This window comes from Ovis aries, chromosome 5 (assembly GCF_016772045.2).
Source record: "Ovis aries strain OAR_USU_Benz2616 breed Rambouillet chromosome 5, ARS-UI_Ramb_v3.0, whole genome shotgun sequence".
NCBI lineage: Eukaryota > Metazoa > Chordata > Mammalia > Artiodactyla > Bovidae > Ovis > Ovis aries.
In genome coordinates this window covers 57,729,003-57,754,965 of record NC_056058.1, presented here as the reverse complement: position 1 = coordinate 57,754,965, position 25,963 = coordinate 57,729,003, and the positions used below count along the sequence as shown (strand labels likewise).

General features: G+C 41.5%; 1 protein-coding gene and 1 non-coding gene across 41 annotated transcripts in view; both read left to right on the top strand.

The window, feature by feature from the left end:
- The window catches only part of HTR4 (5-hydroxytryptamine receptor 4), a 266,563-nt gene that overhangs the window by 140,270 nt on the left and 100,330 nt on the right, over positions 1-25,963 (top strand). For 24 of the 40 annotated variants that reach the window (XR_009600875.1, XR_009600880.1, XR_009600871.1 and 21 more), the window contains 2 exons: positions 21,193-21,318; positions 23,112-23,312. Coding sequence is in view for 14 of the 40 variants with exons in the window: in XM_060416584.1 (XP_060272567.1) it covers positions 21,193-21,318; positions 23,112-23,312 (327 nt within the window). In the remaining 26 variants the exon portion in view is untranslated. The remainder of the gene's footprint in view (positions 1-21,192; positions 21,319-23,111; positions 23,313-25,963) is intronic. The other 16 variants (XR_009600890.1, XR_009600891.1, XR_009600889.1 and 13 more) reach the window with 1 other exon arrangement.
- On the top strand, positions 260-331 carry TRNAS-GGA (transfer RNA serine (anticodon GGA)). The gene has a single exon. It is a non-coding gene; the product is annotated as a tRNA-Ser (tRNA).

Below are 25,963 nucleotides of genomic sequence, written 5' to 3'. Positions count from 1 at the left end.
TCTAGGAAATAGGTTTGGAAGTATTGTTAGCCTTCAGAGCAAATTGTGGGAAAGGCTTCTATTATTTGCTGGAGAAACTAACAAACTATTTGGTAATCTGTAATGTTAGCCATTGTAAGTTGTAATTCAAAGAGATGATTGATGACCCTAATACTCCTGACCAGGGAGTGGTTTAGATGTAGGATTAAATAGACCTGTTTAGTTTTAAAAAAGGGAAAAAAAATTCTTTCAGATGAAAGAAGAAATTGCTTAGCATTAGTCCCTGGTGGCTCAGAGGTTAAAGTGTCTGCCTGGAATGCAGGAGACCCAGGTTCGATCCCTGGGTTGGGAAGATACCCTGGAGAAGGAAAATGGCAACCCACTCCAGTACTCTTGCCTGGAGAATCCCATGGAGGGAGGAGCCTGGTAGGCTACAGGTAAAGGCTTAAACTCCAGCAATCACTCTGTGTGAACCCCCCAGGTGCCCCCGTCCCTGGGATTCTCCAGGCAAGAACACTGGAGTGGGTTGCCATTTCCTTCTCCAATGCATGAAAGTGAAAAGTGAAAGGGAAGTCGCTCAGTCATGTCCAACTCTTAGTGACCCCATGGACTTCAGCTTACCTTTAAATATATTCCCAGAGAATATGTTTAATTGAGTATCAGTGGATGTGAAAGAGCCTGCCAGGTAAAGGAGGGGAAAGAGAGGTGGGGCTTAACAAGTGTGTCCCAGCTCCCTGTGTGGGCATTTGAGTACTTTCCTCTGGTAGAGTTATGGAGCAGTGTCAGAAATAATCCTGCAATGCAGGAGATACAGGAGACATAGGTTTGATCCCTGGGACGGGAAGATCCTCTGGAGCAGGTAATGGCAATCTACTCCAATGTTCTTGCCAGGAAAATCCCATGGACAGAAGAACCTGGCAGGCTATAAGTTCATAGGGTTTCAAAGAGTTAGACATGACTGAGCAACTGAGCATGCATGCACTCATGTCAGAAATAAAGCTGGACCAAGGACTTATATCCAGAACTTACAAAGAACTCTTGCACTCAAAAATAAGACAAACGACTCTATCAAAAATGGCCAAAAGATTTATTTTTTTTTTAATTTTTTAATTTAAAAATCTTTAATTCTTACAATCTTTAATTCTTATAAGTCCTTGGTCAGATAAATGTTTTGCGAATATTTTATCTCAGTCTGTTGCTTGTCTTTTCATTTTCTTGATGAAATCTCATGAAACACAGATATTTTGAATTTTGGAAATATAATTTATCATTATTTTTACATGGATCATGTTTCTGATGTCATATCTAAGAATTTTTTGCCTAAGTCAAAGTCTTGAAGTTTTCTCTTTTCTTCTAAAAGTTGTATTATTTTAGCTCTTTATGTTTATGATACATTTGGATGTTTCAAGTTAATTTTTGTATATGTTATAAAATAAAGGTCTGCTATGTTAAAAAAAAAAAAAAGAAAGAAAGAAAGCTGGAGAACTAAGTAGGGACTGGGTTAAATGAAGTCAAATTTGATACTTTACCAAAATTACATGAGACTACTTTAAGAATTTTGGACAGGCCAGGGGTGATGGGCTAATCCTTTTCAGCCCAAAAATACAGAAAGAAAACATTTTGGCTTCAGTGCTGACAATGGGTGGGAAGAGGAAGAGTCAAGGCAGAGATGACCAATGAAAGGTGACTCCATTCATTCTTTTATTCCACAAATACTTTTCTAGTGAGTACTTTGTATGTCCAAGGCACTGTTTAAGATATTAGAAATACATCTACATCTGTAGACATAACAGACTAAGTTCCTGCTTTCAATGAGATTTCAATCAGGCCATTCTAGTGTGTGGGAGGGCATACTAAGTAACAGCTGTGAAAATCAAATACAAGACACAGGAATAGAGAGTGAGAGGTCCTGTTCTGAATACAGGAGTAAGGAAAACCCTCTCTTTAGAAGTGAGTCTGAGCATGGACCTGAATGAAGTGATCCCTTGGGATAAAGAGATCTAGATGGAGGCAGCATCAAATGAGAGACCCTAAAAGGGGAGCCTGGTTGGTTCCTTTAGGGAATGATGAGGAAGCCTTCATGGCAGGAGCAGCCTGGGAAAAGGAGAGAGTGGCAAGAGCTGAGATCATAGAAGCGGCCAAGATCCAACCTTATAGAGCCATTTGGGCAAAGGTAAAGGCTCTGGGTATTATTCTGAGTGTGATGACAAGGCATCTCAAGGGTGGTGAGTAGGACAGTGATATGTTCCACCCTAAACATATTGCAAAGCTCGATCTGTCTACTGCTTGAAGAGAAGATTATATACAGAAAATGGTGGAAGCAGGAACCCAGTTGGAAGCATTTGCCATCACCCAGGTAAGGCATCATGTAGATTAAACGAGGGTGGCAGAAGAGCTGGAAAAGAGCCAGAGTCAGAAAACATTTTTAAATTAGAGCTAAAAGATTTGTTGACATATGTGAGGTCTGAGAGGAACTGTACAAAAAAGATCTTCACGATCCAGATAATCACGATGGTATGATCATTCACCTAGAGCCAGACATCCTGGTATGTGAAGTCAAGTGGGTCTTAGAAAGCATCACTACGAACAAAGCTAGTGGAGGTGATGGAATTCTAGTCGAGCTATTTCAAATCCTGAAAGATGATGCTGTGAAAGTGCCACACTCAATATGCCAGCAAATTTGGAAAACTCAGCAGTGGCCACAGGACTGGAAAAGGTCAGTTTTCATTCCAATCCCAAAGAAGGCAATGCCAAAGAATGCTCAAACTACTGCACAATTGCACTCATCTCACATGCTAGTAAAGTAATGCTCAAAATTCTCCAAGCCAGGCTTCAGCAGTACGTGAACCATGAACTTCCAGATGTTCAAGCTGGTTTTAGAAAAGGCAGAGGAACCAGAGATCAAATGCCAACATCCACTGGATCATCGAAAAAGCAAGAGAGTTCCAGAAAAACATCTATTTCTGCTTTATTGACTATGCCAAAGCCTTTGACTGTGTGGATCACAATAAACTGTGGAAAATTCTGAGAGAGATGGGAATACAGACCACCTGACCTGCCTCTTGAGAAACCTATATGCAGGTCAGGAAGCAACAGTTAGAATTGGATATGGAACAACAGACTGGTTCCAAATAGGAAAAGGAGTCCATCAAGGCTGTATATTGTTACCCTGCTTATTTAACTTCTATGCAGAGTACATCATGAGAAATGCTGGGCTGGAGGAAGCACAAGCTGGAATCAAGATTGCCAGGAGAAATATCAATAACCTCAGATATGCAGATGACACCACCCTCAGGGCAGAAAGTGAAGAGGAACTAAAAAGCCTCTTGATGAAAGTGAAAGAGGAGAGTGAAAAGGTTGGCTTAAAGCTCAACATTCAGAAAACGAAGATCATGGCATCTGGTCCCATCACTTCATGGGAAAGAGATGGGGAAACAGTAGAAACAGTGTCAGACTTTATATTTTTGGGCTCCAAAATCAGTGCAGATGGTGACTACAGCCATGAAATTAAAAGACGTTTACTCCTTGGAAGGAAAGTTATGACCAACCTAGATAGCATATTGAAAAGCAGAGACATTAATTTGCCAACAAAGGTCCGTCTAGTCAAGGCTATGGTTTTTCCAGTGGTCATGTAAGGATGTGAGAGTTGGACTGTGAAGAAAGCTGAGTGCCGAAGAATTGATGCTTTTGAACTGTGGTGTTGGAAAAGACTCTTGAGAGTCCCTTGGACTGCAAGGAGATCCAACCAGTCCATTCTGAAGGAGATCAGCCCTGGGATTTCTTTGGAAGGAATGATGCTAAAGCTGAAACTCCAGTACTTTGGCTACCTCATGCAAGCAGTTGACTCATTGGAAAAGACTCTGATGCTGGAAGGGATTGTGGGCAGGAGGAGAAGGGGACGACCGAGGATGAGATGGCTGGATGGCATCACTGACTCGATGGACGTGAGGTTGAGTGAACTCCGGGAGTTGGCAATGGATAGGGAGGCCTGGCGTGCTGCGATTCATGGGGGTCTCAAAGAGTCAGACACGACTGAGCAACTGAACTGAACTGTGAGGTCTGAGAGAGAAACTTGTAGGAATTACTCCACGGTTTGGCCCGAGCAACAATATACCTGCTGCTTATTGAGACAGGAAGCAGGTTTGAGGTGAGGGAAATCAAGAGTTCAGTTGTGGCTCAGACCGTAAAGCGTCTGTCTACAATGCAGGAGATTTGGGTTCGATCCCTGGGTCAGGAAGATCCCCTTGGAGAAGGAAATGGCAACCCACTCCATTACTATTGCCTGGAAAATCCCATGGATGGAGGAGCCTGGTCGGCTATAGTCCATGGGGTTGCAAAGAGTCAGACATGACTGAGCGACTTCACTCATTGAATAGACTGGTAGCTGAGGACAGAGCAGACAGTACTGCTTGTAGTAGTCTAGGCAAATGAAGATGACAGAAGGACTTCCACTAGAGCAGGGGTCCCCAACCTCAGGGACCTAAAGCATCATCATGCTCCTGAGGTGAAGCTGATGCTAGAAATAAAGTGCACAACTAATATAATGTGCTGGAGTCGTCCCGAAACCATCCACCTCCGCCATCCGGTCCATGGAAAAATTGTCTTCCAAGAAACTGCCCTGGTGCAAAATAGGTGGAGCTTAGAGTATTGACAGTAGAAGGAGAGAAGTGAAGAGACTTAGATACTCAGTGGACCATGCTGGTGGTCCAGTGGTTAAGACTATGCATCTGTACTGCAGAGGGAGTGGGTTCAGTCCTTTTGGGGGGCACCTAGGATCTCACATGACACAGAGCCAAAAGAAAAAAAAAGGGAGATGCTCAAAGTAGATGACAACTTAGGTAAAGGAGAAAAAATGGGGAAAGATGCCTAGCTTCTGGCTTGGTCAACTGGAGTGATATTGTTTCTCACTTAGAAAATCCAGAGGAATGAATCACCCCCAATTAAATAGAAAGTCTTAGTGTCTCTCCTAGACCTAACATATCTCTGGTTCCAAAAGAGCAGGGTCATCAAACTTGTTTCATAAAGGGTCAAAACATAGTTTCACCTTTTGTAGACCATACTGTTGCTGCTATAATTACTCAACCCTGCCTTTATAGTGGAAAGCAGTCATAGAAAATACATAAGCAGTTGAGTGTGCCTGTGTTTTAATGAACTTTTATTTACAAAAACTGACAGTGCACTGAATTTGGTCCATTGGCCATTGTTTGGCTACTTCTGCAGTAGAGTAACGCTAAGCAATTTCTTCTTTCATCTGAACATAAGATTTTTATATTTTCAGAAGCAGAGGTGAGACAGGAAATCATAATATTTACCATACAAGCCAGAACCATGGCAAAATGTGTAGAGCTGGATTCATTAGCAGTGAGGCCCAGTGACAGAGCAATGGGGAGCAAGATTTTATCAGAGGAGGGGAAATTCCGCTTTTCCTTGAGGCCTTATCTTTCTGGTAAATGATTGACCATAGTAGAGAGACTCCCTGTGGTCCATATTTTCCCTGGGCTGGATTTCTCATAACCATAAGAATAATTTCAAGGAAGTAAATGATCAGCTAAACACTGAAAACATGCCGTGTGTTTTACTCCAAAGGAGGCCCTTTCTGTACCTGATGAATATTTCTATACCCTGAGCAAATGTGGGCAAAGAGATGTTTGTAAAACAAACCAGAGAAGAAATAACATATGGGAGAGAAAAAAAGATCTATCTCTGGAACTGTTTGCTGAGTTCCAATTTTGGAAGGATAAGTTTTCTTAAAGTGAGACTCACCTCTAAGGTATAACTTACTGGCAACTGTCATCTAGCATTTTATTTCCTGGAAGAATGGACGCCCTGGTAGTTAACACACTATGCAGCAGTGAGAATCTTGTCACATCAGTTCTGGCCTGGCCTTACATCCAGACATGGCCTTGGAGCACCGTGTCTTTGATCCTGATATCTTTTGTATTCCTTGCAGCTTTGAAGTCTATTATACACCATACAGACAGATCCTCTTTGGGCTTTGAAGTTTTTCTCATTCCCAATGTGTGTGATCTTTGAGGCTCTGGAGAAGTCTATTAAGAGCTTGCCGTAAGAATTTTCCTCCATGTGTTGGCATTTGAAAGATACCTAGCCTACTTCCCTTATGTACTAACCCCCACCCTCACCCTCCCACCTTCCTGTATAAGGTCTTCAAAAACAATCAAAAGGAGTTCTTTTAGAATTGCATAGAAAATCCATTAAGTATAATTTCCATCTGTGTGATTTTTTTTCCTGGCATTTTCTATAGCCAGCATATTTTTAAAAGGCATATTAAGCTGTCATCATCAACATGTTTGATTCTAGGTTTCTAGATTCACAGTAAAACTTTAGCTTGTCTTTTTTCTCTTAAAAGGAAATTTATTCAATTTCAAATGAGCACATTTAACATTTAGTGGGTAAAGCATTGATCTTGGAATCAGAATGTGTAGGTTTAAAATCCCAGGTCTATTACTGATCTTAAGTAGGATCTTAAGTCTCCTTACCATGCTGAGCACCAGTCTGTTCTGAAAAAACCATCATGCTATAGATGACATAGTTATTTTGAAGATGAAATGAGCTGATGTTAAAACTGTCCTTTTTTTGGACAACTGCTTGCCATGTAATAGGAGTTTAATCAATGTCACAGTCTCCCCACTTCCAAGCAGGAAGTTCTAAATCTAGGAACAAAGAAAGTAATTTGCAGTGGAGATGTGAGGATCAGGGCATCTTTCACAATGCCTTTGGTCAGCTGGTCTTCAAATTGTGGTCCCCAGACCAGCCACAGCAGCATCACCTAGAAACTTGTTAGAAATGCAGGTGTGGGGCCTCATTCCAGATGTACTGAAACTCTGTTGGTGAATCCAGCCACATGTTTGAACCAAGCTTTCCTGGTAATTTTGATGCTCTCTTGTGATCCTGGAGCACCACTGGTCTGATGCTCTTATTATGAAAATATTTCATATAAATTATTTAAGTCCTTCTGTTTTTTTTAAAGCATTTTTAAGAATAAAAGCATACTGTTAAAAAAAGAAGTTAGCTGGGCCACCTGAAAAGTTACCATTAAAAACCGAAAGTAACATAAGCCAAAAATTAAGAAATTTTTTCTCCCCAGAAAAGATTCTACCTGGTTTGAAAATATAGGATTCCAGGTAGGTGTATATCTAGAATGTGGAAAGAAAGATCACATGGATGAGAATAGAAGCTGTTTCTTCAGCACTTGTGTAACCAAGGGAGTCAGTCATCATCACTTGCATTTAGCAAAGACTCAAACAGGTTGGGGAGTAGAAAAGCTTGTCATGAAACAGAACTTCAGCTGGGCTCTGATCAGAGATTGTTGACCTAGGAAAGCAGGAAGTGCACAAACAAGAAGTGGGGCATCTAATGTAATTGCTCTGGGGAGTGTATTTGGCTTTCTGTTGTAAGTCTTGAGTTGGAAGCAGGTAGGGTGGGTGATTTTTGTCAATGTTTCCTCTAACAGTAGGAGGGGAAAAATATGGAAACTAGCAGTCACTGAACAAGTCCTAACCTTTCTGGGCTGATGTCACAGACTACCAGAGTTTTATTGCTATATAGGGTCTGGCTATTGTTTGTATGTCAATCTCCCAAGAAATCTAGAAAGAAACGACGTATATTTAAAGGAATGCTGACAAAGGTCAGTTTAGTCAAAGTTATGATTTTTCAGTAGCTGTGTACAGATGTGAGAGTTGGACCATAAGGAAGGCTGAGCGCCAGAGAATTGATGCTTTTGAACTGTGGTGCTGGGGAAGACTCTTGAGAGTTCCTTAGACTGCAAGGAGATCAAACCAGTCAATTCTAAAGGAAATAAACCCTGAATAGTCATTAGAAGGACTGATGCTGAAGCTGAAGCTCCAATACTTTGGCCACCTGATGTGAAGAGCTGACTCAACAGAAAAGCCGCTGATGCTGGAAATGATTGAGGGCGGGAGGAGAAGGGGGTGACCGAGGATGAGATGGTTGGATGGCATCACCTACTCAATGGGCATGAGTTTGAGCAAACTCCAGGAGATAGTGAAGGATAGGGAAGCCTGACATGCTGCAGTTGATGGGGTCACAGTTGGACATGACTTAGCAACTGAACAACAACAAAGGAAAGACAAAGTAGTTTTACAACTTGGAGCAACGTGCCCACGGAAGATAGGACCATAGGTTTCTACTTTCTCACAGAGACTGGGAGGTGGGGGCTTTCTCTTCCTTGATTGCACTTCAAAGGGATGACTACCACGTCCTTGCAGAAGACATCCTTGCTTGAAAAACTGGCAAGAGGCTTTTAAAAAGAGTTATATCCCAAAGGGCAGAGAAAGAATTTACAAGTTTTCTGAAGTAAAATGCTCTAAGAAAAGGGAGGCCATCTTCCTAAATTCCATATATATGTGTTAGTATACTGTATTGGTGTTTTTCTTTCTGGCTTACTTCACTCTGTATAATCGGCTCCAGTTTCATCCATCTCATCAGAACTGATTCAAATGAATTCTTTTTAACGGCTGAGTAATACTCTATTGTGTATATGTACCACAGCTTTCTTATCCATTCATCTGCTGATGGACATCTAGGTTGTTTCCATGTCCTGGCTATTATAAACAGTGCTGCGATGAACATTGGGGTACATGTGTCTCTTTCAATTCTGGTTTCCTCGGTGTGTATGCCCAGCAGTGGGATTGCTGGGTCATAAGGTAGTTCTATTTGCAATTTTTTAAGGAATCTCCACACTGTTCTCCATAGTGGCTGTACTAGTTTGCATTCCCACCAACAGTGTAGGAGGGTTCCCTTTTCTCCACACCCTCTCCAGCATTTATTGCTTGCAGATTTTTGGATCGCAGCCATTCTGACTGGTGTGAAGTGGTACCTCATTGTGGTTTTGATTTGCATTTCTCTAATAATGAGTGATGTTGAGCATCTTTTCATGTGTTTGTTAGCCATCCGTATGTCTTCTTTGGAGAAATGTCTATTTAGTTCTTTGGCCCATTTTTTGATTGGGTCGTTTATTTTTCTGGAAAAACACCAATACAGTATACTAACACATATATATGGAATTTAGGAAGATGGCAATGACGACCCTGTATGCAAGACAGGGAAAGAGACACAGATGTGTATAACGGACTTTTGGATTCAGAGGGAGAGGGAGAGGGTGGGATGATTTGGGAGAATCACATTCTAACATGTATACTATCATGTGAATTGAATCGCCAGTCTATGTCTGACGCAGGATGCAGCATGCTTGGGGCTGGTGCATGGGGATGACCCAGAAAGATGTTATGGGGAGGGAGGTGGGAGGGGGGTTCATGTTTGGGAATGCATGTAAGAATTAAAGATTTTAAAATTTAAAAAATAAAAAACTAAAATTAAAAAAATAAAAAAAAAATAAAAAATAAAAAATAAAGAAAAGGGAGGCCAGAGTCTGGAATAAGAAGTCTATCTGAAGTTTAGTCAAACTGAGTGAAAAAGGTAAGGCCTTCTTGTTCGACATCCAGTCTTTTATCACTATAGGAAACACCATGGACCTTACACTTAAGGTTAATAAAATTCACACTGGGAAGAAACCATCCAATTTTAGTCAGGCTCTCCCATTTAATTCAGAGTGCTTTTGCATTCTTTGTGCTGACTGTTGATTGGTAAGAAAATGAACACTGTTTTCTCTAATTTACTTGCAGTTATTTGACAAAGGACTTCGCAGTGGTGGGCAGGATGGGTAAAGGAAGCACTTGGTTAGGGAGTATTTTGAACTGTTTGGAATGCTTAATGGATATGCTGTGTGTATTTTCAAGAAGAGTGTTTATTGTGTGGTTGGCATGCACAGCGTTGGCAGAGGAGAGACTTTCTGCAGAGGTCGTTGGTCCAGTGATGAAGCTCTGTGGTCAAACATAGTTTTATTGCAAAGTGCAATACATAAAAGGAAAAGAAGTACTCTTATTACCCTGTCTCCTTGTTTCCCTTTCTTCCCAGAAGGGGCCCTGCCGTAATTCCCAGGGAACTGTCAAGAAAAACATTTTTTTTCCCTCACTTGATATTTTCTTTGCACTTGACTTTTATAGCAACACACTCACCTGGTGTTCTCCAGTGATGTCTCCTCTGCTTTCTTTCTCAGTTTCCTCTGCTGGTTCTTCCTTCTCTACTGCATGTCTCAGTATGAGAATTCATCAAGACTCTGGTCCTCTTTTTGAATGATTTCATCCTTCCTCAAGGGTCTAAACTGCATAGAAATACTGGAAATCCCAAGTGTGTATCTCAGACCCAGTCATCCTTTCTGAACTCCAGTTGCCTGCTTGACATCTCTTGAATGTTTTATACATATCTCGCACTTAATGGGTTTCCCATCTCATTTAATGGTACCATAATTTACTCAGAGAAGCAAATAAGAATTATAATGTTCATTTCTATTTCTTTCTATCCACTTATGGAATATATTGTTCTTACCTATCCCTCTATTTCTCAAATATACCTTTATTCCACCTGCTTCTGCATCTCCAGAGCCACCTCCCTACTCCAAGCCATTGTCTTCCCTTACCTGGACTCTAGCAAGGTCCAGGGTTTACTTACTTTCTCTCACATTTAGATCCCCAATGTAATTTTTCTCCTTAAATCACTTTACTGTATTCTCATTGATTGGTTAATAAAGCATGAACTTCTTATCAGCCCATCCAAAACCCTCTGGATCTGACTCTTGACTGCTTTGTGAAGTTCATCTTGGATTTCTTTTTTTAATCCCTTGTTCATTCCTCTCTGATAGTGAACACAAGAAACATCTTTCCTGCCTCAAGGCCTGTGTACTTGCTCTTCTCCTGGTTCCCCTAACCCTAACTCTTGGATCCTTTGTGTGTATCGAACAACTAAATCCAGTGTTCCCTGATTGCTTAAATGTTCCCTCTAATCCAGTTCTCTATCATCATCATGCCAGTGCCCTTGAGAGTCTTACAGCCCCACGTGTGACTCATGAACTAGTGGCAAGAGCGTCACTGATGCTCTTCATGAGCCTGTATGTGGGCTTGTGAGGAACGCAGAACCCCAGGCCCCATGTCAGGCCAAAATAATCAGAATCTGCATTCTAACAATATTCCCAAAAGATACATATGAGCACTAAGGTTTAAGAGTGTAACTTTGAAACACTGATCACAAACTGTATTTCTTTGTTAGTTGTGTACTTTCATCAGTGGTGAACAACATGAAGGTGGGGATGTTATCCACCTTCTTTACTGTTGAATCCTAGTGCTTGGCATAGATTTTGGCATATGATTGGCACTAAATACATGTCTGATAAATGCGAGATTTACTGTGCCTTCCTCAATTGATCCAGAATGAAACTGAGGCTCAAAAATTTTGAAAACACATAGCTATTTTAACAAAGCCAGTGGGAGTGCAGGAGTTGGGGGAAGAGAGATGTCTGTGAATGCCCTTGAGACCAATTATTCTGGGTGATATATCAGAGCGTAACCTAAAACTTCCTTAGCTATTGTCCCTATATGGGCTTCTGGTATTAATAACAGTGATTACTTGTTTATATTACATTTTGTTATTTACAATCCATTTTCATGTATTTACCTATGTAAAATTGTACCCAGAATTATTCTCATAGATATTCGTTTGTTAAGAACAGAGAAAGTGGTAAACAGAGCCAGCAAATTTGTGGAATTTCTGTATTCATGGGTCAAGAGATCACTGGAAAAGCAAAAGAAGAGAGGGAGAGAAAGTAAAATTTCTCATATGAATAACTGTCAAAGAACCAATCTGTGGAGTGGCCTGCCCTTTGACCAGATGAGAATTGTCTGGTGGTGGTCGACAGTAATCTTGAAGGGTGTCAGAGGTAATCTAAGGACCTACCATGGAGTTAGTAGATGTAGTTCCTAACTTATTTTAATTATCTTGACTGGACTTATGTTTAGTTCAAAGGACAATTCTGCCTAATTAAAAATTCTGTGGTTACATTTTGCCCTTCACTTACAGTTTCACTGTATCTAGCTCCTAACTGGCACGCCATGAATGAACCATAACACTGAACGTGGGGATCTCTGACCTTGACATTCACACTTAATTTGTAATATACATTCTCTGGAGCCAAATGTATTCACTTCAGACCCTGAGTCTGTTCTTTTCTTCTGCAAGAGGAAAGGCACTTCAGAGGAGATGGTTCTTATGGTGAGGGTGTGGTTGATGGACAATCTGTGTTCTGAGGATATGTTCAAATACTGTCCGTAGACAAGAGAGGAACCTAAAATCAGTCAGTCCTACCTGCCTCAAATACAAGAAACCATACAGCATCCTGATATAGGGTCATCCATGTATTCACTAGGAACGAAGCTAGTGGAGGTGATGGAATTCCAGTTGAGCTATTTCAAATCCTAAAAGATGATGCTGTGAAAGTGCTGCACTCAATATGTCAGCAAATTTGGAAAACTCAGCAGTGGCCACAGGACTGGAAAGGGTCAGTTTTCATTCCAATTCCAAAGAAAGGCAATGCCAAAGAATGCTCAAACTACTGTGAAATTGCACTCATCTCACACGTTAGTAAAGTAATGCTCAAAATTCTCCAAGTGAGGCTTCAGCAGTACATGAACCATGAATTTCCAGATGTTCAAGCTGGATTTAGAAAAGGCAGAGGAACCAAATAACAAATTGCCAACATCTGTTGGATCATTGAAAAAGCAAGGGAGTTCCAGAAAAACATCTACTACTGCTTATCGAATATGCCAAAGCCTTTGACTGTGTGGATCACAAAAAACTCTGGAAAATTCTTCAAGAGATGGGAACACAAGACCACCTCACCTACCTATTGAGAAATCTGTATACAGATCAGGAAGCAACAGTTAGAACTGGACATGGAACAACAGACTGTTTCCAAATAAGAAAAGGAGTACATCAAGGCTGTATATTGTCACCCTGCTTATTTAACTTACATGCATGGTGCATCATGAGAAACGCTGGGCTGGATGAAGCACAAACTGGAATCAAGATTGCCAGAAGAAATATCAGTAACCTCAGATATGCAGACAATACCACCCTTATGGCAGAAAGCGAAGAGGAACTAAAAAGCCTCTTGATGAAAGTGAAAGAGGAGAGTGAAAAAATTGGCTTAAAGCTCAACATTCAGAAAACTAAGATCATGGCATCTGGTTCCATCACTTCATGGCAAATAGATGGGAAAACAGTGGAAACAGTGAGAGACTTTATTTTGGGGGGCTCCAAAATCACTGCAGATGGTGACTGCAGCCATGAAATTGAAAGATGCTTGCTCCTTGAAAGAAAAGTTATGACCAACCTAGACAGCATATTCAATAGCAGAGACATGACTTTGCCAACAAAGTTTCATCTAGTCAAAGCTATGGTTTTTCCAGTAGTCATGTATGGATGTGAGAGTTGAATTATAAAGAAAGCTGAGCGCCCAAGTATTGATGCTTTTGAACTGTGGTGTTGGAGAAGACTCTTGAGAGTCCCTTAAACAGCAAGAAGATCTAACCAGTCCATTCTGAGGGGGATCAGTCCTGAATATTCATTGGAAGGACTGATGGTGAAGCTGAATCTCCAATATTTTGGCTACCTGATGCAAACTGACTGATTTAAAAAGACCCTGATGCTGGGAAAGATTGAAGGTGGGAGGAAAAGGAGACGACAGAGGATGAGATGGTTGGGTGGCATCACAGACTCAGTGGACATGAGTTTGAGTAAACTCTGGGAGTTGGTGGTGGACAGGGAGGCCTGGCGTGCTGCAGTCCATGGGGTTGTAAAGTGTTGGACATGACTGAGCAACTGAACTGAACTGATGTATTCTTTTTTATTGTGATAAAACGTACATGACATAAAACTTACACTTACTATACACAGGAACCATTTTACATGTACAATTGAGTGACAAGATGATCACTCACAGTGGTGTGCAGCCATTACCATTATCCATTTCCAGAGTTTTTTATCACTCCAAATAGAGATTCTATACTCACTAAATAAATCCCCATTCCCCTCTCCTCTACCTATCCCATCCCCTGGTAAACACTATTCTACTTTGTTTCTCTAAGAATTTGCCTGTTCTAGGCTCTTCCTATAAATGGAATTATACAATGTTTGTCTTTTTGTGTCTGGTTTGTTTCACAGAGCGTAATGTTTTCAGGGTTTATCCTTCTTGTAGCGTGGATGAGAAGTTAATATCCTTTTATGACTGAACAAAAATTCCATAGTATGTATATACTGCATTCTTTTTATCCTTTCACCTGTTGATGGACTCTTGAGTTGTTTCTACTTTTTGGCTATTGTGAATAATGCTATTATGAACATTGGAGTGAATATCTCTATTCATGTCCATGCTTTTGCTTCTTCAGAGTGTATACCTAGGACTGATACTGCTGAACCATGTAGTCATTCTATATTTAGCATTTTGAGAAAGCACCAAACTGTTTTCCGTAGCAATTGTTCCATTTTCCATTTCTGTCAGAAATGCACTGAAGTTCCAGCTTATTGTCATTCTCACCAACACTTGCTATTTCTCAGTTTTGTTTTGTTTTTATAATAACTATCCTAATAGGTGTGAAGTCGTATCTGATTGACACCTAGATTCTTAAACACTTCCTGAGCCAGGGCACTCAGAACGACACTGGGAAGCTACTGTGGATCATCCTTAGTTATAAGAAAGTTATTGTGCCCACGCTCAGTCATGCCCGACTCTTTGCGACCCCGTGGACTGTAGCCCACCAGGCTCCTCCGTCCATGGGATTCTCCAGGCAAGAATACTGGAGTGGGTTGCCATTTCTTTCTCCAGGGGATCTTCTTGACCCAGGGATCAAACTCAAGTCTCCCACATTGCAGGCAGATGCTTTAACCTCTGAGCCACCAGGGAATCCCTTCCCTCCTTTTAGCAGTGATTCTTAACTTGCACATCAGAATCACTTGGGAGCTTTTAAAAATTCTAATATTCAGGCTGCAACCCAGAGTAACTAAATCAGAGTCTTTGAGAGTTGGGTTCTAACATCAGCATTTTCTAAGGCTCTTCTGGTGATTTCCATACACAACCAATGTTGAGAGCCACTGTTTAGAGACTGCTCACTGGTCCCACATAGTTACATAACTTGTAGGTCATAAAAACTTTGACAATCCTATCTCTGAGCTTCACTGACAACTCCCATTTTATAACCAGGCTTTCAGCCCCCACTTACAGTTCATCAGTTCCGTTCAGTTCAGTTGCTCAGTCGTGTCCGACTCTTTGCGACCCCATGAATTGCAGCAGCTAGGCCTCCCTGTCCATCACCAACTCCTGGAGTTCACCCAGACTCACATCCTTCGAGTCAGTCATGCCATCCAGCCATCTCATCCTTGGTCGTCCCCTTCTCCTCCTGCCCCCAATCCCTCCCAGCATCAGCGTCTTTTCCAATGAGTCAACTCTTCGCATGAGGTGGCCAAAGTACTGGAGTTTCAGCTTCAGCATCATTCCCTCCAAAGAAATCCCAGGGCTGATCTCCTTCAGAATGGACTGGTTGGATCTCCTTGCAGTCCAAGGGACTCTCAAGAGTCTTCTCCAACACCACAGTTCAAAAGCATCAATTCTTCTGCCCTCAGCCTTCTTCACAGTCCAACTCTCACATCCATACATGACCACTGGAAAAACCATAGCCTTGACTAGACAGACCTTAGTCGGCAAAGTAATGTCTCTGCTTTTGAATATGCTATCTAGGTAAGTCATAACTTTTCTTCCAAGGAGTAAGCATCTTTTAATTTCATGGCTGTAGTCACCATCTGCAGTGATTTTGGAGCCCCCCAAAATAAAGTCTGACACTGTTTCTACTGTTTCCCCATCTCTTTCCCATGAAGTGATGGGACCAGATGCCATGATCTCCGTTTTCTGAATGTTGAGCTTGAAGCCAACTTTTTCACTCTCCTCTTTCACTTTCACCAAGAGGCTTTTTAGTTCCTCTTCACTTTCTGCCATAAGGGTGGTGTCATCTGCATCTTGCAGTTCCTATTGCTAGCTAAATGTATCTAATTCTTGCTTATCTATTTATTGCACTCTGTTTTGCTTATTTCTGCTGCTCTAAGGCTACAACAATGCCTCATGCAGGGCAGGTGCTTGGAAAGTATTGTTGAATGAACTAATGCATAAATCTACTCTTATTTCAAAGAACAGTCCTCAGAGAGTTAAAAATAGCTTTTATGTCTCATCCCTGGGTCTCCTCTTGTCTAGGTAAAACCTTTTCTATACCTGCAACCTGTCCAAAGACGTTGAAGAATAAGCCTCACCATTATGAATTCAGTATCTTTCTCTCAGCAAGTAATTATGCACTTTCTGTATACTGCATGTACCTTTTCACTGCAAATAGTATAGGTCAGAACCTGTGCCAGGCGCAGTGTGGTGAAAAAGATAACCAAAAGTCAGTCTATCGAGGTAGGGCACAGACAGTAATGACAGAAGTTATTATTCTGGATAACAATAAAGGTTATAAGAAAATGAAAAATGTTTGAGTTCACATTAAACGGGAGTGAACTTTAATCTGAGACCTGAATATTGAGAAGCATTCCAAGAAGAAGGCACAGGTTTAGAGACCTAGAGAGGGGAACAAGTTTCACAGGGGTTCTGAGTCAGAGCCTCCAAGAAGACAAGGCAAAAAGCATTATTACCTCCTTTATTAGACACTTTACCTCCATTAAAGTGGCCTAAAATCAAAATAGTTTGGGGTGGGCTAAACAGCCTGCTGAAGTCTTTACTCATTGAGTTAAACCTCACCTGTCTATGATTAGTACCAGCAATAGTTGGAATTTAGGTGCAGAAGGGTGATTTAGATGGACATAACCTAAAATTTTTTTCATCTGAATCCAGCCATAATGATTTCAGTGAAGCAACAAAGCTACTTGTGAGCTGAGTGGAAATTTCTGATTCTTTATTCCAGTTGTCATCTTGTCTTCCATGCCAGGTTTAACAAAAAAGGTTTCAGACAAAGCCCAAGCCCCAACTTGGCGGGCTGCTGCCATTTCAAACTATCAGCTATCTTGCTTTTCAATCAAAAGAGCTCAAGTGAAGATATTCTTTCTTGTTGTTGGGACCTGAGTGCCCAGTTCAGTTCGCTTTAGTCGCTCAGTCGTGTCCGACTCTTTGCAACCCCATGGACTGCAGCACGCCAGGCCTCCCTGTCCATCACCAACTCCCGGAGTTTACTCAAACTCATGTCCACTGAGTCTGTGATGCCACCCAACCATCTCATCCTCTGTCGTCCCCTTCTCCTCCCGCCTTCAATCTTTTCCATCATCAGGGTCTTTTTAAATCAGTCAGTTCACATCAGGTGACCAAAATATTGGAGATTCAGCTTACCATCAGTCCTTCCAATGAAAATTCAGGACTGATCCCCCTCAGGATGGACTGGTTAGATCTTCTTGCTGTTTAAGGGGCTCTCAAGAGTCTTCTCCAACACCACAGTTCAAAACATCAATACTTGGGCGCTCAGCTTTCTTTATAATCCAACTCTCATATCCATACATGACTACTGGAAAAACCATAGCTTTGACTAGATGAACCTTTGTTGGCAAAGTAACATCTCTGCTACTGAATATGCTGTCTAGGTTGGTCATAACTTTTCTTTCAAGGAGCAAGCATCTTTCAATTTCATGGCTGCAGTCACCATCTGCAGTGATTTTGGAGCCCCCCAAAATAAAATCTGATACTGTTTCCAGTCTTTCCCCATCTATTTCCCATGAAGTGATAGGACCAAAGGCCATGATCTTAGTTTTCTGAATGTTGAGCTTTAAGCCAATTTTTTCACTCTCCTCTTTCACTTTCATCAAGAGGCTCTTTAGTTCCTCTTCGCTTTTGCCATAAGGATGGTGTCATCTGCATATCTGAGGTTACTGATATTTCTTCTGGCAATCTTGATTCCAGTTTGTGCTTCATCCAGCCCAGCGTTTCTCATGATGCACCATGCATATAGGTTAAATAAGCAGGGTGACAATATACAGCCTTGATGTACTCCTTTTCTTATTTGGAACCAGTCTGTTGTTCCATGTCCAGTTCTAACTGTTGCTTCCTAATCTGTATACAGATTTCTCAATAGGTAGGTCAGGTGGTCTGGTATTCCCATCTCTTGAAGAATTTTCCAGAGTTTTTTGTGATCCACACAGTCAAAGGCTTTGGTATAGTCAATAAAGCAGTAGTAGATGTTTTTCTGGAACTCCCTTGCTTTTTCAATGATCCAGTAGATGTTGGCAATTTGATATTTGCTTCCTTTGGTTCCTCTGCCTTTTCTAAATCCAGCTTGAACATCTGGAAATTCATGGTTCGTGTACTGCTGAAGCCTTGCTTGGAGAATTTCGAGCATTACTTTACTAACATGTGAGATGAGTGCTATGGCATGATAGTTTGAGCATTCTTTGGCATTGCCTTTCTTTGGGATTGGAATGAAAAGTGACCTTTTCCAGTCCTGTGGCCACTGCTAAGTTTTCCAAATTTGCTGACATATTGAGTGCAGCACTTTCACAGCATCATCTTTTAGGATTTGAAATAGCTCAACTGGAATTCCATCACCTCCACTAGCTTTGTTTGTAGTGATGTTTCCCAAGGTCCACTTGACTTCACATTCCAGGATGTCTGGGTCTAGGTGAGTGATCACACCATCATGATTATCTGGGTCGTGAAGATCTTTTTTGTATAGTTCTTCTGTGTATTCTTGCCACCTCTTCTTAATATCTTCTGCTTCTGTTAGGTCCATACCATTTCTGTCCTTTATTGTGCCCACCTTTGCATGAAAAGTTCCCTTGGAATCTTCAATTTTCTTGAAGAGGTCTCTGGTCTTTCCCATTCTATTGTTTTCCTCTATTTCTTTGCACTGATCACTGAGGAAGGCTTTCTTATCTCTCCTTGCTATTCTTTGGAACTCTGCATTCTAATGGGTATATCTTTCCTTTTCTCTTTTGCCTTTCACTTCGCTTCTTTTCTCAGCTATTTGTAAAGCCTAGACAACCATTCTGCCTTTTTGCATTTCTTTTTCTTAGGGTAGGTCTTGATCCCTGTCTCCTGTACAATGTCACAAATCTCTGTCCATAGTTCTTCAGACACTCTATCAGATCTAATCCCTTGATTCTATTTCTCATTTCCACTGTATAATCATTAGGGATTTGATTTAGGTCATACCTGAATGGTCTAGAGGTTTTCCCTACTTTCTTCAATTTAAGTCTGAATTTGACAATAAGGAGTTCATGATCTGAGCCACAGTCAGCTCTCCATCTTGTTTTTGCTGGCTGCATAGAGCTTCTCCATCTTTGGCTGCAAAGAATATAATCAATCTGATTTCAGTGTTGACCATCTGGTGATGACCATGTGTAGAGTCTTCTCTTATGTTGTTGGAAGAAGGTGTTTGCTATGACCAGTGCATTCTCTTGGCAGAACTCTGTTTGCCTTTGCCCTGCTGCATTCTGTACTCCAAGGCCAAATTTGCGTTACTCCAGGTATCTCTTGACTTTGTACCTTTTCGTTCCAGTCCCCTACAATGAAACGGACATCTTTTTTTGGGTGTTAGTTCTAGAAGGTCTTGTAGAACAGTTCAACTTCAGCTTCTTTAGCATTATTGGTCAGGGCATAGACTTGGATTACTGTGATATTGAATGGTTTGCCTTGGAAACGAACTGAGATCATTCTGTCGTTTTGGGGATTGTATCCAAATACTGTATTTCAGACTCTTTTTGTTGACTATGAGGGCTACTCCATTTCTTAAGGGATTCTTGCCCACAGTAGTAGATACAATGATCATCTGAATTAAATTCACCCATTCCAGTCCATTTTAGTTCGCTGATTCCTAAAATGTCGATGTTCACTCTTGCATGAGTACCCAGTGGTGCCCTAAAGAACAAGCAGCTTCTCCCAGTCTAGATGCTAACACACTCTGGCAACTCATTTCCTCTCACTGGGTCTTAGTTTCTCCATATTGAAATGTGTGTTTAAGTCTAAAAGTTTTAAGATCCTTTGAAACTTCATTTAAGAAGAACATTTTATTTTTTTTATTTTTTTATTTTTATTTTTTTTTGGTTTTTTATTTTTTAAATTTTAAAATCTTTAACTCTTACATGCATTCCCAAACATGAACCCCCCTCCCACCTCCCTCCCCACAACATCTCTCTGGGTCATCCCCATGCACCAGCCCCAAGCATGCTGCACCCTGCATCAGACATAGACTGGCGATTTGATTCTTACATGATAGTATACATGTTAGAATGCCATTCTCCCAAATCATCCCACCCTCTCCCTCTCCCTCTGAGTCCAAAAAGTCCGTTATACACATCTGTGTCTTTTTTCCTGTCTTGCATACAGGGTCGTCATTGCCATCTTCCTAAATTCCATAAAAAACATATTAAAAAGCAAACATTTTCCTGCAGCTTTTGAATAATCTGCATTTATTGTGCTTTTGTTGACAGGGGACACTCACTTCCAAGTTAGTAAGACAAAATGTTGAATTGACATTAGGAGGGTTGGGTTTATAGAAATGAATCAGTTGGTGAAATTCACAGGCACACAAATTTGAACTGTTGTATTGGGCACCAAAAGAAATGTAGTTCAAGGCAGTGAAAGGAATCCCTGGATTTATTGATGGATTCTGTATTTCAGTGGTCTTCACATAATCCAAGAACAGTTTGTCCAAGTCAGCCATTTAGGAACAAACAACCTTCAAGCCGTGACCTAGTCCTTGGACAGCCCACCTGCACACAGCAGCTTCTGTGTGGACTGGGATGAGGTACTGAACACAGATGGCCTTTGTGTTCACACAGATACTGGTTCAAGTTACCTTCATTTGCTCATTTGATGCCATCATTCCTTCATTCACTAAATATGAATGCTATATTGAAATTGAATTTGTCAGTGGAGAAAACAGGCAATGTCCCTGCCTCATGGAGCTTACAACCTAGCTGTGTTGGTGTGCCAAACAAGAATCAACCAAATAAGCTTTCTGAGCACAAGCTAAGCTCAGTGCTCTTGAAGGAAAGCCTCAAGTTCTCTCACAGAGAATCACTGTGCAATCTCAGGGTAGTTAACACCTCTCTGAGCCTCCTCCTTCTCATTATGTAGGAGTTAACCAGAATAACATGTAAAGTGACAAGTGCAAACATTGGCATGTATTAGGTGTACAATACACGTGTGTTTGCAGCTTTGACAGTGAAGTTACCTTTCTGAAAATGAAAGAAGGAAAAAACTAATTGTCTTTTTGTGCCTTAAGAGTTTTGTTCAGTTCTTCGTGTTTGTGTGTCTTCCAGTGCCAAGGAGGGTTTCAAGTCAGTGGAGAAGGTCGTGCTGCTCACGTTTCTCTCGGCAGTTATCCTGATGGCTATCTTGGGGAACCTACTGGTGATGGTGGCTGTGTGCAGGGACAGGCAGCTCAGGTGAGTCACATGAGGCAATCTCATGAGAAAACCTGGGTGGAGTTCGGGGCTCTCCCTGGAGAACTGGAGTCTGAATTTATAATTTCCACTAGAATTTATAGCTATGAAGGGGAAAAGATACATGGCAATGATGTTTGGAAAATGGAGCAGGGGAAAAAAATCACATATAATCTCATAGTTCTAACATAAGAAGTATAAGCATGTAAGTGCATTTCCATCCTGATTTTTTCCTACGTTGTTTTTTTTTGCAATAGTTGTGATCACTATATATATAATGTCTGAGAGCATATCTAACCTCCTCACTTTATTAACTGATTCAAAGAAAGGATAGCTGTGTGTGTGCTTAGTCGCTTAGTCATGTCCAGCTCTTTGCGACCTCATGGACTATAACCCACCAAGCTCCTCTGTCCCTGGGATTCTCCAGGCTAGAATACTGGAGTGGGTTGCCATTCCCTTCTCCAGGGGATCTTCCTTACTCAGGGAATGAACCTGGGTCTCCTGCACTGTAGGCAGATTCTTTACCATCTAAGCCACCAGGGAAGCCCCAAAAGGATAGCTGACTAGTGGCTGATCTAAGATTTAAACCTTGGTCTTCTGCTCTTTCCACTTCATCCTTGGCTGCAATTAGAATCACTTAAAGACCTTTTAAAAATTACTAATGTATTGCAGGAGTGTGTCTCATGTGATATCTGAAATATACTTATATTAGAAAATTATTTGTTGTGTATCTGAGGTTCACATTTAACTGAGTGCCGTATATTTTATTTGGTGAGCTTAGGGGTGGGTAGGTGGGTTCATCACACAGAGTCCCTGAAGTAATAGATCCAGGGCAAGACCTGCTGCTGCTGCTGCTAAGTCACTTCAGTCGTGTCCGACTCTGTGTGACCCCATAGACGGGGGCCCACCAGGCTCCACTGTCCCTGGGATTCTCCAGGCAAGAACACTGGAGTGAGTTGCCATTTCCTTCTCCAATGCATGAAAGTGAAAAGTGAAAGGGAAGTCGCTCAGCTGTGTCAGACTCTTCGCGACCCCATGGACTGCAGCCGACCAGGCTCCTCTGTCCATGGGATTTTCCAGGCAACAGTACTGGAGTGGGGTGCCATCGCCTTCTCCGAGGGCAAGACCTGGACACTGATATTTAGATACATTTACTAGGTGATTCTATTGTGCAGCCTAGATTAAGATCCACCAGGCCACAAAAGGGGATGAAAGGTTCAGTTCTGTCCCATCTGCTGCTATCTTCCTCTTAAAGTAAGACATGCTCTAATCAACATAAAACATAAAAACGAAATTCTAAGCACTGTGACAAATGTGAGGCGCATGGTAGTCAGTCTAAAAGTGGAAAATGGTGGAATTTGACACTCTTTGTGAGGGGGTTCACCTTTGGAGGGTTTCTTGGGAACAACTAAACTGAGGCCCAATGATTCGGTAGGGTATAGGGTATAGCTAGGCCAACAGTAGGGAGAGAGAACACCCCATAAAGACCCTCGAGAGGGTCTCTGTGCATGGAGGGGCTCAAGTCAGGGCAGTGTGGTCACAGATGAGGGCAAGAGAGGACTTATGGTGCCAGGGGTCTGGAGAAGTCCAAAGTGACTGGACCACACACAAGACAGAAGGGGAAACTGAATCTCACAGAATATGTTGCACATCTGACTTTTCTCTCCTTTTTTCCCTCCCTTCTTCTCTTATTTCTTTGCTTCCCTTTCCTTCTCTTTTCTCCCCTGCTCCTTTTCCCCTAACCTCTTTCCTTCATCTTTCCCACTGCCTCCTCCCTTACACTTTTTCACCCACAGGAAAATAAAAACCAATTATTTCATTGTGTCTCTTGCCTTTGCGGATCTGCTGGTGTCAGTGCTGGTGATGCCCTTCGGTGCCATTGAGCTGGTTCAAGACATCTGGATTTACGGGGAGATGTTCTGCCTTGTCCGGACATCTCTGGATGTCCTGCTCACAACAGCATCGATTTTTCACCTGTGCTGCATTTCTCTGGATAGGTAAGGCCAGAGCCATGTGCAAAGTGTAGCTCCGTGCTGGAGACAAAAACCTGATGGCCATTGGGCTGTGTCATTTTTCTTCTCTGATTCATAAGAAGAAATGAATCTCAGAGAGGTAAATCTGGCTGTTCACTTATTTATTCACTCTCCGGCTCTTGTACAGCACCCTCTTTTAGTCAGGCATTCTCTAAGGCACTGAAGACACAGAGATGAGTAAGGCCTAGAAGCTGCCTGCAAGGAGCTTATAGTCTAAATAGTGATGGGTACTGGCAACTATGTTTCCATAGGTAAGCCTGAAATTGTACGCTGATGGCACGAAGAAAATCCTGAGGATGCTGAGAAGCAAGAATTAATCTATATGCCCAGTAGGCAGCAGGGTAGTTCAGAGTGATAGTGTTGTGTTTGAACATGACCTTCTGATAATGCACCCGTATCATAATTTTATGTGTGCATTTAGGTTTGTGTCTGTGACTGGGGAGGCTCTTTTCCAGAAAATCAAAGATGATTATAAAATCCCTAATAATTGTTTGCTTTTCGGACCCAAGTTAGAATTCCATTCCTCTTGCATAGCTGGGTTCTTCTTTTTTCACATTTGACTTCAGGAGGCCTAATGATTTCCATCTTTGCCTCATTTGTTGGAGACACGTGGTTATCAGTTGTATCAGCACTTTTCATTTTCTAGTTCCCTTATTTATTTTCAATAATAAAGGGAGAATACAATTTAAAAGTCAGATAATTAACCAAACATATACTGCCATCACTGTAGTCATATCTTAGGGGTAGATCCCAAAAGAAAGTATGGTGTAAAAGTCTTGTGTTATCAGAATTGCCAGGGACAATCTCTTACTGTCTCTTGATTAGTCCAGGAGACCCAAATTTCCCCCTAATCTTGGGATAGGTCACTAGGATAGGTTCCTTAATAGAGCAATAGGAAGAATAGTTGACTTAAAATTAGAGATTGTGGTTTATCTAAAATATGTACCTTTATACACTAAAATCAGAGTTTGTCCAGATAATTACTCATACTGGAAAAGATCCTTAGGGACTCAAATCAGTTAATTCCTCTATTTTATGGGACACATGCTTATGGATTAGAATGGCATGCATAATGGCCTGCTCTGTTTAAAATGTGCATGTTCTCTGACTCTTGCTCTGCCAAGAATATATAAATGAATGTGTGTAATTTAAATGCAATGTTTAATGAGATTCCACTCCACAGCTAGAGATAATAACATTGGTAAAACACAGCTGTTGGTTGGCAGCCAGAACCAGAGTGTCACAGTTTTTGTGTTTATTAGCTTATTTACAACAATCTGACTTCAGTGCTTGAAAGGCTTTATAAGACAGTCAGTATATACTGTAAAAAAAAAAAAAAAATCTACAATAGGAAAAATAAAATGTGAAGAAGTTGAGAATATATGGACATCCTGCAGGGTAGCCCTCATGTGAGTGTTGCCAAACTAAGTGGTGAGACTGAAAATATCATATTAATTCAGAGAAGGCAAAATTGAGATCAGGGCAACTGGAGGTAACCTTGAAGTTTGGCCAAAAGCCTGAGTGGGTGGGGAGTTAAGGATGGGAGAAAGTGTAGAATCATCTTGCTGATGTGGACAGTTGTTCTGGGAGGCCTGGAGAGGAAAACTGAAGGTTTCCGAGGAAGGTTTGGCTTCAGAGTTCTAGGGTAACTATCATGCCCTTTTGAAACCATGAAATTTTTCCTAAGTAGACCTCAGTTGTCATGAAGCAGTATGGGCCGGTAATTAAGAACCATCTGCTTTAGAACCAAGGAAATCCAGGTTCACATCCCAGCTCAGCCAATTTTTAGCTCTGAGAATGGCGATAAATTACTAAGCCTTTCCAAATCTCAGTTTTCTCATCTCTAAACATGGGAGCAACAGCACCTATTTTATAGGATGGCAGTTAGGATGAATTAGATGATCCACTTAAAGCATATCATTGACCCAGCTTGGCACAGCCCTCAGTGTTAGTGGATGCTAATTTCAGTTTCTGTCCATACAACCCATGGTCTTTCTTACCAAACTTGGACCTCCTTCTCAGTGAGTAGCTTTTCCAGCAGCTGCCACACCTAGAAACCAGGTAGTTACTCTTAATCTGGTCTTTCCTTATCCACTGCATTTAAATAATGACAAGTCCTTTGACTTTCCTCCTGGCACAGATCTGAGTCTATTTCTTCCCATCTCTGTCATTCTAGTCCAGACTATTGTTGTCTTTTGGATATCACTGCAACAACCTCCTAATTATTTTCTCCATATTTCTTTTATCCCCTCTAATCCACTCAGTGTTTACGAGGTCTCTTCTAATACTGCAGCTCTTATCCTGTTGTTCTTTTGCTTAAAACCCTTCAATGGCTATTCATTGCACCAACAGTAAGACCAAACTCCCTGGGCTGTAGAGTTTTGCATCATCTATTTCCTGCCTATATGTCCAGCCCACTTCATGCTCCTGATGCCCTGCACCAGCCTCACTCTTGAGCTTCTTTCTCTCCTTCCAGTGCTCTGCTCTCAGCCACCTCAGGGCCTTGGCTCATCCCTCTGCCCACGCAGCTCCTTTGCTCCCTCCTCTCTTGCATGTGTTTCACATTTTAGCTCAGTCCTCTCTTGCAGAAGTCCTCTCTGAGCTGGTCAGATCCA